A 15,069-nucleotide genomic window follows, 5' to 3' on the forward strand; every position below is an offset into this window, starting at 1 on the left:
ATGTCTGTGCTCTCCCCAGCTTCGCCAACTCGCGTTGATCAGCGTGGTGAAGTTTGTTCATATACCACCCCCCTCTGATCGGCACGGCATGGGGAGGCCCTCATCCGAAAGAGCTGCACGATGTGTGCTCATTCGGGTTGATGATTGCGGAGAGCAGAGACGTGGGAGCTTGAATGTACAGTGCAACACTGTTTTATGACACTGCCCTCTGCTGCCCACAACGTTTTCGTTGTGGGTTTTTTGACATCTCGAATATTTATGTGCCAGCCTTAATAGATACTTTGCCGGTGTTACCACGCGGCCATCTCCGTTTGTAGAATTTTTGGCGTTGCAATGCGGTGGAGCTTTACCCCATTACTTTCGTGCAGCATTGGTGGTGTCAGCAGTTGTGGACGCTGCCGCTGCTACAGAGCCGTCCCTACTGGTACGGCGAATCGGGGCGACCGCCCTGGGCCCCGCGCTTGGGGGGGGGGGTCACGGGGCTTCAATATCACGGCGTCAGATGTAATACTTCTGGACTAGATTGAAGGTGTCGGTGTGGGGGGGTTGCCTACACGGTGCGATTTACCCCAGGCCCGCACCCTCCCTATGCACGGCCCTGGCGGCCGCCGTGGGTTGCACAAGGGTGGCGACTTGTGAAACGTAACCCCCCGGGGGACGCACGGTGGTGGTGGTGGTGGTGGCGCTCGGTGTCTCGTTGCCCTTTGTGATCGCAACTCCGCGGCAGGTCGCCAAGCTGCATCGTCATCGGTGCGACTCCACTAGCAACACCCATCAGCCCCGGTGTTACATAACGCCTTGTGGATGTATGCGCAATCCAAAGTGAAGAATCCATCGATAGCACCGTGGCCTTAAAAGGAGACGTGTGTAATAGGCGACGTTTTGGGATATGGGCCCTTCACAGAAAATACAAAGGCCAGAGAGGAGCCTTCCTCTATGGACTGAGTCTGTTGTTATTTGTGCTTGTGTACCTCTGCTAACACAGTATCACCACACAATGTAAGATTAATACATCATAATGTGAAGGCCACTTGATGTAGGCCTCCCCAAACATTTCTGCCATGGAGTTGCGTGACCATACTTCACCGTGGCGGTCAGTGCGGGTTTGTGAAGAGAGCGGTCTAGAACCGGTGTAGATCTCACTGGCCACTGGTGTTAGCCTTGGCTGGGACTAGAACTCAGGTGGCCGGCTTCTCACTGCAGTCCACAACCATTCCCCCCCTCATTGCGCTTGGTAGCTGTAGTCTAGCAATTGCAATTACACCAACAAAATTAACAAACATCCTGCGTATCTTACATTAGCCTCCCGTCGCCATACCCTATTTGTACAATTAAAACTTTACTTTAATACATTGTAAGACAAATGGTTATTTCCCTTTGGGGTTGTAATTGGTTCATTTGTCATGCGTACTCCACTTGCATGAATGTTGTCATCACATTGGCCGTGTGAACTTTTAACACACGTTTAATTAGCCGCATTTACCCAGCACCCAGCCATATAATTAGTGAGTTGGGGTTTGGCGCAGTAGTTGGGGGACCAAGTCGCGTGCGTGGGCCCTCTGTGCGTGCCACCTGTGTGCTGCCCATGTGCTCTCGTCCTCACGCGTGCGGGTCCCCACACCAATCCGCCCCGCTGTGGTTTCTACCCGGGCTGTGCTGCACATTGCTCTCCCCCCCCATCTGTTCAGAACTTCACTGCCAATTGCCAGAGGCCCCCCCCCCCGTGGTGGTTGAGAGCAGATGGGAAGGATATTCTGACGTTCCCCCCCGCCCATTGCAACCCCCCACTTCTGCTCCTCCCCCCAATCCCCCACACCCCCTCCCCCCGGTGGGTGGTTGTAACCGGTTTGAGCCAGTCGTGAGCGGTTGGATCTGGTTGGAGCCCGCCCTGAGCGGACGTGCCAAGCTAATCCCATCAGCCCTTCCGGGCGGCGCTCGGAGAACCAATCGCGTGCCCGCATTACGCATCAGGACCACAGACAGTCAAATGACTCACACCAAGGCACACAGGCGCACACTCAATCACCCCTGGAGCGAGCAGGCAGCCACACTCATGCCTGCAATCACTCAAGCACTCAATCTCACACACACACCGACACACGGTGGAATGCCAGCAGGCTCGCTCACGGGCTCACAATCACTCAGCCACTCAATCTCCTGGTGACACACAGACACAAACACTCGCTCATGGTTTTACGTGTAAAGCCAGAAATGTAGCGGCATACCCCACTGACCAAACTCCTCTGCAAAACCTGCACTATGTGCAGCTCAACTACTCGGAGCAATGTGGGGATTTTTCTGGTTTGGCCAAGTTATATGTTTTTTTCAACCAGTATATATTGTATTCATTTTCCTTGCCAGTGTTTTTTGCAACAAGTAGGTTCCAATATGCATGCTTTATTTACATGTTACATGCATGCAAAAGGCACGCATTCTTTTCTGATGGGCATATTTGACTAAATGCAGATAGGACTCTTATCACCTCGTTATCATGGCCAAATGGCTTGAGTTTGTTTTATTTAGTGGCACTATAAATGTGTAAGAGTTGTATTTGCACAAGCAGTTCCATGGCACAACTGATTACAAGGTTGTTGACCTTGTATTATGGTTTATTTTGCTCCGTTTTTACCCAGGTCTCCCTTGCAAATAGAGATAAGCAGACAATACATTGTCATATATATCTGTCTCGCCACACAAATCAGCTGCGGTGGTTGCTTTCTGCGCGTGGCCTGTAATCCAGCACTGTTTATGTGAGGGTTGGTGGTTCTCACACATGTTGTGAAGCTGCACTTCTGGTTCGCCAGGAGAAGGCGGAATGGCTAAGTGCAGACTAATATTTCATCTATCCCTCCTGTGTGGTCTAGTGTTTCCCCCTCGCATGTAGGGGTTTTCTCCCACGTATATTAACTGTCGTTACTTGGCTGAAAATGTCTTAATTTATAGAGGACTGCAGCGCTTGGGCAATTGTTGGTAGCGCCTGCTCACTGCCTGGCTACTGTCTGACTTGGCTGTGGTTACTCAGCGACTGTGAGATGGAATTTTCATAAGCGGTGATGCTGTATAAAGCAAATCATTGTTATTCTTCAGATCAATTATTTTTTTCAACAATCCAACGGACTTACGGCTTTCTATGCGTGCATAATTTCAGCAGCATTGATTCAATATATTACAAAAAAAATAGGTTTTGACATTTGGTGTCCCATCAGCAGTCAGGCTTACTTCAATCACTACAGGTGAACTGCCAGAGGTGATAGTCCCCAGGGGTCGCAACCTGCGGCTCTTTTAAGGACTGCTTCGCGACGTTCTTTTGCAAGCACCACCGTCTCGTCTTCACATACTTCGCCGCTCTTAAAATATTGATTTCTTTTTTTACCGAATTCGACAAAAAACGGCTCTTGTTGTTTTAGATGCTGACTTGTGATCGGCATAAGGGATGGGTCTATGAGAAAGAGTCTCGATGAGCTCTCATCTGGTTTAAAATATATATATACACTAAGTGATGTATTTTTTTACCATGTTTTTCTACAACCTAAAATTGTTGATGTTTTCCTTGGTTAATTTTGCAGAGCATGTTTTATTGCTATGCCTCACAGCGATACTCTCCGCTACTCCTGGCGCAGTTATCTGGCTCGGCCGCTTCGATGTAGAATTGTCGTTGTTGCTGCTCATCAAGATCAACCATGCGGTCAAGAAGATCGTCACGCCGTCGGCAAATCTCACTCCTAAACGTACCCTACAGAAAAAATACTCAAGAGGCCACGGCTCGGATGGGCATTAATCCAGCAGCGAATTGACCATGGCTCCTGCAGCTGATGACGATGTTTACACCACTGACGCTTACTCATGTGACACGCTCGGCGTCGGTCACAAGTCAGGGCACAGTGGCACAGTACGTACAGTGCCGTCACGTCAGATGCAGCCGCTCTGCACGTGGCACCTCACGTGGCACCGTACGGTCCGTGTGACAGCGCCACCGTCGCCTGTCTCACGCCTCGGCGTGGCACATCCGTCACAGATTATAAATACTCTGTCGGAACTTAAGTGAACTATTAATTTCATCTTTTTTTATTCTTCTGATATTTTATGTTTTTTATATGCCTGCAAATGGGATGCAATTATAACGAATCTACATTATTGAATGTGATGTGCAGCCTTTTGTCAAGCCACTGCTGGATGAAGGCCTCTGAGCTGTCAGTCAGAGGATGTTGCTTGATCATACTTCACCGCACTGGTTAGCGTTGTCGGGTGGTGAAGTAGATGGAGGGAGGGATTACTCAGAAATGTTGAGATAAATGTTTAAAGTTACAGCTCAACCAAATACAAGCAGAACTCTTGCCTGTATCTCTGCATATCAATATAACTTGTTTAGTCCAACACCGTATTGGCTCACCAGACAAACATTATCAAAAGGCATTTGTTTAAATACGAAATCTGGACAGGATTCGACCTTCTGGGTCTCATCAGCAGTCATGCGCGTTAAACACATGCTGCCGGGTTGCCGGATGTTAATGGCAAAAGCACGTCAAATGAACACGGGGCCCTGCTTCCATGCAAACTCAAAGATTGTTTGCAAACTCATTATGCGTTGTTGTGGGCCGCTATAGGCGTAAAAGCAGAACTTGATGTAAAAGTGAAGGGGGGGGAGGTGAGGGTTTTGGGAGGCGGTGACCCAGAATCGTTGAGATATCATCATGATAAGGTCTTGTAAATGTTTAAAGTTAAAGCTCAACCAAATTACTGACCACAAAGCAACAACATCCATTACTGATTACTGCTTTAGCTATCAAGATTAAAGCACCCGTTGTAATCTGAGACGTTACCCATCGCACCCCCATCAGAAATGTATTCATGGATTAACGGCATTGGCTTGGGTGTGGAGGGGATAGTGCAGACAAATATTTGCTCTTAAAATACTTTCTGGGAAAAAAAAGGCATTGAGGTTGTGAATCTGATTCGAACAATTGCTTTTCTGCAGTTCTGGAGTGTTGGGCAACACTGGCCAGTTCTCAGTTACTAATTGATAGCCTTGGACACATGTGATGTGTGCCCTGGGGGGGTGGGTGACAGGGTGACGACTTGGCGAACACACCAGCAGCAGTACAGGAACTGTCCAGCCAGCGCAGGTTCCAGCCCCTTTCACCAGCCGCCTTGGGATTTTCATGGCTGTTTTTTTTATAATTCAGGGTTCCAATTTGACTGCCGCAGGCAATGGCTTTTTACATGGTTTGTGTCCCAGGGCTGTGAGCACGTGGTATGGGCCGCTCGGGGTGGGGGGGGGCGCTCGTGTTGGCTGGGGGTGCGGTGCGTTTGAGGGAAGCCTTTTGCGGCGCAAGACAAGAGCTGAGAAATAAAAAATGCAGTGCGAGTTTAAAGCCATGGAACATTTGCCGAGCCCCTTTGAAATGGTTAAATGGTTCCAGTTTCAACCGCGGCTTAAGAGAAGACAGCCCAACATTTTGCTTTTGTTATTCGGATTATGTTGGGGATTAATAGATGCGATGATTTTTTTTCTCGTAGTTATTTTGAATCTAAATTGTATTAAATTTGTTCAAAGCCTTCGGACTGGCATAATTAAGATTTTTTTTAATTCTACAAAGATTGTTCAATTAATCCACACGTGTATTTGACGAGATGGACTTAGCGTCCCGGGTTAATGTCTCGCGTTGATGAGATTGGTCCAGCGCTGATGTTAGAACGCGCGGTGTTCTCTGTTTTTGTAGGGTTTCCTGTGGGTTTGCCGCAATGCTTGGCCTGCTCATGTATTGATCTCTTCTCCATGGCCTATTGTCCGCTTCACTGAGATGGGAACTCAGGTCATTGAACATTGGGCCTTGGGACAGGCATGCCAATCAATACAAAATATAAATATACTGCATTATCCAGAGATATCTTTTTTATTAATATGTATATCATATAAAAAAAATATGAGGCAAAAATTATAGAGGAAAATTACATTTTACATCAAAGCTTTTACATGTCACCAACCAACCCGAATACACGTACCAGATGTGTTAACTCTGACAGCGGCCACTTTCACAGAAGGGCCCTGCAAAGTTTTCACATTGGAGTGAGATTTATCCACGTGTGATCCCAATTGAGTAATTTGCAGGTATTTTTTTAGCATTGGGATGTTTGGCCAGCACCTCGTTACATTGTATATATTTATAGCTTATGGGAGGAAACCGGAAAACCCAGAGGAAACCCATGCAGAACAGGGGGGAAACATACACAGGTAGGAGCCCGAATCGAACATCAAACTCAGGCTCTTATTGCTGTGAAGGACAAGTGTTACCACTGTGCCACCACCCTGTCACCCAATGTAACGTAAATATTGCCTCGTTTCTGCTTCAGAAAGTATAGCTCGTCTCATATGGAGAGTTAATTTTAAGCCAGTGAGTGAGTGACTGACCGGTGTTAAAGATGTGATCATTCTCAAATGAAAGTGAGTTATCTTTTAGCACCTACACATCAAGAGGTGCTGAAATCCAGCACACATTGTCTTTGGACTTTTGAGCTTATTGAGGAAGTCATGAAGGCGCTCACAAGTGATGATAAATATTTCATTCGTGTCCGATTGATATTATTGGGTATTTTTTATTCACGTTTGTTGCCGTCATACAATCGCCACTTGTACCAGAGCCGGCTAACATCATTGGTGAGTGATGTCTGAGCTGGTCCCTAATCTTCACCAACCCGCACTAACTAACTTGGTGAAGTATATTCTAGCAACCTCCACAACTGAAAAGCATGGACAGGCCTTGATCTAGCAGTGGATTGACAAAGGGCTGTAAGTAAAAAATATTAAATAGATGACAACACACCGAGGACATGCGTACAGAGCGTACGCGACGCAGAATCTACCTAAACGTTGCTCCTGCCGGCGCACGTGACATCCCAGGAGCTGCCAAGCACCTCGCGTATTTTGATAGTCGCCCGCTTAATTCAAATTAAAATGCGACCTATAAAATTGTGTGAGCATTCCCAGTGGAGGTGAGAGCGCGGTAATGGTGCCCATCTCCTGTACGTGCCGCCTGTGCGCTACACCTGCGCCCATCACCATCCCCGATTGCGGCGACGCTAATCCAGGAGGGGCACTTTCTCAACCGGCAAGGCGCTAATTTGAGCGAATAAACGTCATTGGCAAAAAAATACTGAAGGTGCCGCAAAATCGAAATTAATATTAATTTGCAGCGCTGTGTTAAGCCAGCGCTGGGATGAAGGCTTTGCCACACGTCAATCATGGGGGTTCTTTGACCGTACTTCACCACGCTCGGTCAGTGCCGGTTGGTGAAGTGGAGCTCTCACCTCTGGTTCAGATATCTCACTCCACTGATGTGAGCGTGGTTGGTAGTGGACCTCAGGCTGCGGGGTGCAGAGGGCAGTGCGCTCACCACCATGCCACCAGTTCTCCTTCTGGCAAGTTACTTTTTTTTATTCTGCGATTTTACATAGATTACAGGGGAACCACCGTCAAGAGTTGTTCCGGAATAGCAGCAATGGAACTTGGCCCTTTGTTACTCCTTGCATTGTTAGCCAATCAGCCATCAACCCCCTCCTCTTCCACCACTTGCCTAGCTAATTAGAAATCTCTTCCCGTCTGCTGGAAGACAGTGTTTTGCACATGAATGGGAAGGAAACTGGATAAATGATTCTTGTCTATTGCTGTCACATGTTTATCTGTTGTTTATTTAGTTGTCTTGCTTCTAATCTGTTATTTCTGTGTCTTGGGGGTCGTAGGTCACAGGGCCGCTCCAAGAGCGTTTTGGCCCCGAGGCCACCAGTTGAACGTGAGGGTTGAGGATCAATGTTGGACTTTTGCAAGAACCGGTGTTAGGAAAATGTGCGTTGATAATGTGATCTAATCTTTAACGCCAAGGATTATTTTGTGTTTTGTATTATATAATTTTGTATCCTAACTCTGACCCATATCTTGAAGAGTGGGTCCTTGGCTATAACATCTGGAAGTTCACCAGCATCGGTTCAAACTAGTCTGACTCTGATGATGGCATGCTGAGTGTCGAACCGGTCCAAAGGGTTTTGTTGTGCTGAATCAATGCTGCTGAAATTATGCAGTCTCAGAAGGCTATGTGGCAAATGGGTTGTGAAAATAATACTTAAATATTTTTTAAGTGGAGAGACAGATATGAAGGAGACATGTTGCCTGCTTTATCTATTTTCAGTTTTTTTAAAGACCACGATTCATGGTCGATCACCACCGACAGTGATGCGGACATGTTAACGTCTGTCAGTGGAGCGAGTCGTCACATGTGTTGTCGTTCGTTAGGAACAATAACAAGCGAGAGAGCCAGCGCATTAAGGGAGGTCCTCCGCTTTATTCTGGCTTTCCGTCACGACAACAAAACGCAACGATTTAAATGTATCGAAATAAGTAAAGGTGCAGCCCCTGCAATCTCTTTATTATTTGGTTCTTTCGGTTAAGTCACGTCTAAAGATAAAATAATAAATTAAATTAAATAATAGAATACGACGTTTCGATTGCAACACAAGCAATCATCATCAGGTATAATGAAATAGCGACATAATATCTAACCAGAAAACTATAGACAGACATATTAGCAGACAGATATCACAAGATACATACATAGCGAGAGCAACACAGGTGACAGTGAGGGGTGATCGTCTCTGTGGGGTGGCCTTAAATAGACAGAGGGGGGGCGGAGGCAGAGAGAGGGAGGGGGGTTAGAAAAAATTAGCATATCAATGAGTGGTCCAAAAGAAAACGTGGTGCTGCGAGTACGATGGCACAACAAGCACGCCACTGCTGATGGAATGGCAGCGACCAGGGCGTGCCGGGCAGCGGTCAGTTGGAAGTGGAGGTCACTGTCCATGGTCATCTGTCGCTGGCCGGGGTCGCTTGTGTGGAGTAGGTTTTACCCTGGGTAGTGGCACCAGACAACAGCACGAGGGGTAGGGGCTCCAGTCAAGGGTGCAGCCTCGGCGGTTTGAATTTGTGGAAGTCTCTGTTTGGGGTGAGACTGTGCATCCGACTACGATATGGTTAGAATTGAATTAAATTCAGCGGAATATTGCGGGACACCGCTCCGGAGAATGATGTTGGCACGCCATATGCACCTCGCCTCATTTTGTCCTCGTCGTACTGCGGTGGCGTGTGTGGTGGTGCGCAAAACAAATGTGCGTGAATAGTCTAAAGGTCAGTGCTAGGTGTCAACTTTCTTGCCCTTAACATAAACTGCCTTTAATAAAGATGCACAAACGCTTGTGACGTCAATTCACATGAAACATTTAAATGAAAAAAAAATACTGAGTGAGAAACGAAGGCCCAGGGCCATGCTTACCGGTCCAGAGACGGACGTCGGTGACCCGTGCCTGGTGGCTTTGCTCCGTGGTTCCGTGCTGGTGTGTGGGTGGTATCCCAGTCCCTTCACGGCGCCGCAGCGGTGAGATGTTAATTACCTCGCCTGGCACACAGGAGGTCGTGGATTCGATGCTGACGCTGACGGCTATATATTCGGAGTTTGCACATTTTCCCCGTAGTCGCCTTGATTTTATCCAATTTTTCCGTCCACATTTCGGATCATTCATTTAGAGTATTTGGCTGCAATAAATTTCCACATGATAATCCACTAAATTGAGCTTTCATTTGTGGCCATTCTCGCTTCTGAAAAAGAGCTTTTTAGCTGAGTAAGCCTTACCTGCTAAAATAAAAACCGTTTAGTATAAAACAGTTTTACAGTTTTTGTCTCCCCTTGGCTGCACCTCGTCCGGCATTGCTGCAAATTTTTCCTGGCCTCTCCGCTGATCGCTAATTTTCTCTTTGCAGTCTTTTTCCGCTGCATCGCTTTTCTCTGACACTCTCTCCATGCCTAAACATGTCAACCTCAAGTAACCTACCTCACTCATTTATGCAAAAAAAAAATCAACGTGAAAAAATGTATGTAATTTTTGAGATGCTATCGTGGTTTATCAGTAGGTACGGTGAAGTTGTTGCAATCTAACTGCCGGCACAGCGTTTGAGACGGCGAGTGTCGCCTCTGTCCACCCGACAGTGTAAATGGGTTCACCACTGTCAATCGGAAGACCATGTGTGCTGGCGTAAAGTGTGGGTACTCAGAGCTCTTCCAAGATATCTGGTCAGTGTAGAAGAGTAGGCCAAAATACCATCTAGAGGGGCTCCATTGAGCTCCCTCTCGGGGAGGGTGCTTCCATCAGCAGTGGCATGAACAGAAAAATTGCAGAGCTACACCTGTACCTATTATCACGGTTCATGCTCTTTCACCTGATAACGCTGCGTTTTTCTGAAGGTTCAGATCCTGGCATGTCAGTGCATTGACAGGGCACTTACTTGCCTTCTCAAGTATCCTTAACCACAGACTGCATATGACGGAGATTAGCGAGCAGAGGTCTTTGAAGGAGGTGCCTTTCGACAGTGAGAACTTGATTGCGGCCATCTTCTGCCAGGCCATCACCACTGGCTCGACCGCCCAGGTGTGCACTCTCATCGGCACGCGAGGGTGGTGCGACGCCGTCGCCGCACTCCGTTTGTCGTGCCAGGATGGGGCGACGTGCGGATTGGGCAAAGCGAGGCCATGTACGCCGTCACGACTGTGGTTGGGCTGCCCGATGGAATCGTCAGAATCAATAATAATCTTTATTTATTCTGGAGAAAGTGGATGAGCTGTGCAGCTCTTTCACCGTGATGAAACCATGGTTGTTGGTAGGAGGGGATCCGGTCATAATATCTTCTTGCCGCTTCAAGACCGGCTGGCTTAAAATAGCCATAAATTACAGACACAGCTTCCACAGTGACAGAACCATCTTGTAATTTGTTTTTAAATATCGCGGTTTCAAGCTGACTCTGAGCAGAAAGCTGCGTCTCGGGTCTCTGGTAGACAGAAGTGTGAATAGTGAGGCTCTGAGTGACATAAGTCAACTCCATGCACCCTGTTATGTCACTGCTGATGCAATCTTTGGATACGACTACAATGAACAAATATACTGCATACAAACATAGGAGAGGAAGTTACATCTTAGTCACGTGTCTAAAGCCTCATGATAAAATTTACATCGCGTGAAATATTGTGCTGTAATTGTGGCGATTTCTCCAATTTGTGCCACAGCTGTGTCAGTCCTCGGGCTCGCTCTTCTCAGCAGTGGCGCATTGCTTTGATAACAACTCCCGACACTTGCTGGTCCCGTTATGAATTACTTTGCACATGTTAATGACACATACACAGTGGCACATTCATATCACTGTGATGTCATAGACATAACCTCGTTGCCACTTTGAATAGCGGGCAGCAATTGTTTGCCGTATTTTAAAATCACTTACATTTGGAGATTATGTTCTCTTGTTACAGCTCCTCAAGTGCGTTGCAGTATCTGTAGCGTATGTTTTGAACGGTTAATGTCTTCAATTCCAGGGTGAAAAATGTATTGGTGCCTCACTCATTTATAATGCCCCTCTTATTCTCTTCTCCACAGCCGATTGAATCGTTTTCGAGCGATGGCTCTGCATCTTACAGAGCAGACAGTTAAATATGTAATAAGTGTCTTAAGATGTGTGGGGTATCTATACATAGATCACCCCTGTATTTTTCATTCTTTTATTTTTGTCAAGTTGTAATGAAGCTCGTTCCACCACTTGGTATCTCGCCTTCATGCTGCTTCCCATGAGCACTGGTCTAGTAACGATTTTACGATTATCGCTGTAGCTGATGAATATAACGCCACAAATGTTGACAAAAATTACAATTATGAGAATTTTGATTCAAAGCTTTCGTGACTGCAGGGATTCATATTCTTGGTTCTTTCGGTAAAGTCACGTAGAAGGGAAATAATGACGTTTCGACTGAAACACAAGCATCATCAGGTGTGAAATCCACAGCAAGAAAATTTGAAATTTCACACCTGATGATGATTTCTTGTGTTGCAGTCGAAACGTCGTGAGAATTTTTATTGTTTTATATTTGTATTATTTTATTATTTCCCTTCTACGTGACTTTACCGAAAGAACCAAGAATATCATTATGACAATGATGACAATGTTGATACTGTTAATGCTGCTGCTGAGGATGCTGAATCAAACGAGTTTTGGGAATCTGACAGTGCCCTTTATCAGCGAGAGGTGGCGAGTCAAATGACGACGCGTGATTGCCACCAGTGGAATTGGCAGGCAGGCCACGGCAGGAGGAAACAGAGGACCCCCTCTACCCCTCCATCACAACGTGGGTCATAGTCGGTTCACGTCAAGTTCGACGGTCGCGTGTACATATTAACAAATGTTCGTGGCCAAAGTGATTTAGGGTAGATATTGGTTCAAACCACGCAATGGCAGTCTGCTACGTAACCTATTCCGGTTTTATTTTGTTGCATTTTTTTGTATTAGTATTTTATCTTTCTGGTGAAGTTCAATGTTTAGATCTTTACTGCCGTCGAAAGGATCATATTTTTATTTTATTAAAGACGTTTACTTGGAAAATCCCTTGAGATGGATCATCCCGGTGGCCAGGGTGCGCAGGGTTTATCTGCGCCATGCTTTTTTTTTCTGTGCGCATTTGCAAGCGTCTTCATTTGACGGAGCGTGCAAACGCAGTTGGATGTGAACGACGCGTCCGCTCGCATTGCTGCCGCTTCTGCGTGCAGGTGCACATCACCTGCTGCTGACTTGCAATATGCTTCATCCTAGCCAGTGTGGTGGTGGGGGGGGGGTGCCCCTCCTTTTCTCTGAACATCGCAGGGTCTGTTGCTTTCAGCATTAACCCCGTGGGCGTTCGAAACCCCCTCCCGGTCACGTTTGATCACAGTCGACCAACATCTACATGGTGTCGCTTGGCGGCCAGGAAGTGGGGAGTCTGAGCGGTGGGCACCGTGGTTTCGGGTGGGCCCATTGCATGGTGCGCGGCGAGTTCGTACGCTCGTGCGGGCCTCGGCGACGGTGTGCATCTGACTTTGTCGGAGATGCTGCGGTGGAGCGGTGACTTGGCGGAGCGGTCCCGTGTTTTCCCGCTCGTTCGCAGAGGTTGCGCAGTTCGTGTTTATGGCCCAGCGGCCGCCCTGGTTAATACTTATTATGAGTATTATTAATTAATACTGCAGGTATATTAGCCGTGAACAGTGCGGTCCGTCTGCTTCGCAGTGGCCGTCAAAAATCCGGTGATGATTTTTCACAAAAGGGTAGGCCACACGTGCTGGCGTCATGCTACAAATTTGTGAAAAATGTGAAAGTCGCGTGAAACGACATGGAAACAATCGGCCCCTACCGCGTTAACTCCTGCAGGCTTGTAGAACAGCGGCTTCCTTGGTGATAACCCCGCGCTGTGAGAATGGCACGAACACCAAATGTACAAATGATTGGATTTCTAGATGGGTGAAGCAGGTGTATCGGAACTGCGGGAGTCGACACGGCGGTTTGTTCGCGCGCCGCATTCCTTCTTGACAATCGATGCGTGTGGTGTGTGTGGACTCTTTTGCGTGCGTGCACAGCCATCGTGCGCTGCCCAATCTGCCACCAAGGATGCCAGCCCAAAGACATCGTGGACAACTACTTTGTGACGGACGGCTCAGAGGGGGGAGTGGCGGGCACAGAGAACAGCTCACAGGTAACAAGGGGGGCGGGGGGTGGCCTGCTCGCTTTGCCGGCATTCATATTGTAATGAATTTGACTTCTCTGAGCAGCTGGCTTTGCGCGGAATGAGCACGATGTGTTCTGTGAGCCGAGGGCTCTTCAACTGGAGGCCCACGGGCCACATCCTGTTGGAGTGGCCCACCGAGCATCATGACTCGCCCAGACAAAGACAGAGAGACGAGCGGCAATGAAAGTGAGATGAACAAATATATTGACATGGACATGAAGCACGTGCCTTGCCATTATTCCAAGTGCCTCTTTGGGATATTTCTGTGCGTGGGCCGCAGAGTGGCGCAGTAGTAACACTCGTACCCCACAGTAAGAAGCGCCGGGGTTCGATTCCCGACTCGGACTCCTTTCTGCTTGGAGTTGTATATGTTCTCCCCCTGTTCTGCAGAGTGTGAATGAGTGTGTGGAGTTTGTATGTTCTCCCCCTGTTCTGCAGAGTGTGAATGAGTGTGTGGAGTTTGTATGTTCTCCCCCTGTTCTGCAGAGTGTGAATGAGTGTGTGGAGTTTGTATGTTCTCCCCCTGTTCTGCAGAGTGTGAATGAGTGTGTGGAGTTTGTATGTTCTCCCCCTGTTCTGCAGAGTGTGAATGAGTGTGTGGAGTTTGTATGTTCTCCCCCTGTTCTGCGGAGTGTGAATGAGTGTGTGGCGTTTGTATGTTCTCCCCCTGTTCTGCAGAGTGTGAATGAGTGTGTGGAGTTTGTATGTTCTCCCCCTGTTCTGCAGAGTGTGAATGAGTGTGTGGAGTTTGTATGTTCTCCCCCTGTTCTGCAGAGTGTGAATGAGTGTGTGGAGTTTGTATGTTCTCCCCCTGTTCTGCAGAGTGTGAATGAGTGTGTGGAGTTTGTATGTTCTCCCCCTGTTCTGCAGAGTGTGAATGAGTGTGTGGAGTTTGTATGTTCTCCCCCTGTTCTGCGGAGTGTGAATGAGTGTGTGGCGTTTGTATGTTCTCCCCCTGTTCTGCAGAGTGTGAATGAGTGTGTGGAGTTTGTATGTTCTCCCCCTGTTCTGCAGAGTGTGAATGAGTGTGTGGAGTTTGTATGTTCTCCCCCTGTTCTGCAGAGTGTGAATGAGTGTGTGGAGTTTGTATGTTCTCCCCCTGTTCTGCAGAGTGTGAATGAGTGTGTGGAGTTTGTATGTTCTCCCCCTATTCTGCAGAGTGTGAATGAGTGTGTGGAGTTTGTATGTTCTCCCCCTGTTCTGCAGAGTGTGAATGAGTGTGTGGAGTTTGTATGTTCTCCCCCTGTTCTGCAGAGTGTGAATGAGTGTGTGGAGTTTGTATGTTCTCCCCCTGTTCTGCAGAGTGTGAATGAGTGTGTGGAGTTTGTATGTTCTCCCCCTGTTCTGCAGAGTGTGAATGAGTGTGTGGAGTTTGTATGTTCTCCCCCTGTTCTGCGGAGTGTGAATGAGTGTGTGGAGTTTGTATGTTCTCCCCCTGTTCTGCAGAGTGTGAATG

The 15,069-nt window shown here is 47.6% G+C and overlaps 1 protein-coding gene across 1 annotated transcript in view; it reads left to right on the forward strand.

Annotated features, from left to right (window-relative positions):
* The window catches only part of LOC144933951 (uncharacterized), a 46,672-nt gene that overhangs the window by 4,764 nt on the left and 26,839 nt on the right, over positions 1 to 15,069 (forward strand). Inside the window, exon 2 of the mRNA XM_078859301.1 lies at positions 13,465 to 13,580. Within this exon, the coding sequence (XP_078715427.1) occupies positions 13,465 to 13,580 (116 nt within the window). The remainder of the gene's footprint in view (positions 1 to 13,464; positions 13,581 to 15,069) is intronic.

Source organism: Lampetra fluviatilis, chromosome 8 (genome assembly GCF_964198595.1).
Source record: "Lampetra fluviatilis chromosome 8, kcLamFluv1.1, whole genome shotgun sequence".
NCBI classification, from domain to species: Eukaryota; Metazoa; Chordata; class Hyperoartia; order Petromyzontiformes; family Petromyzontidae; genus Lampetra; species Lampetra fluviatilis.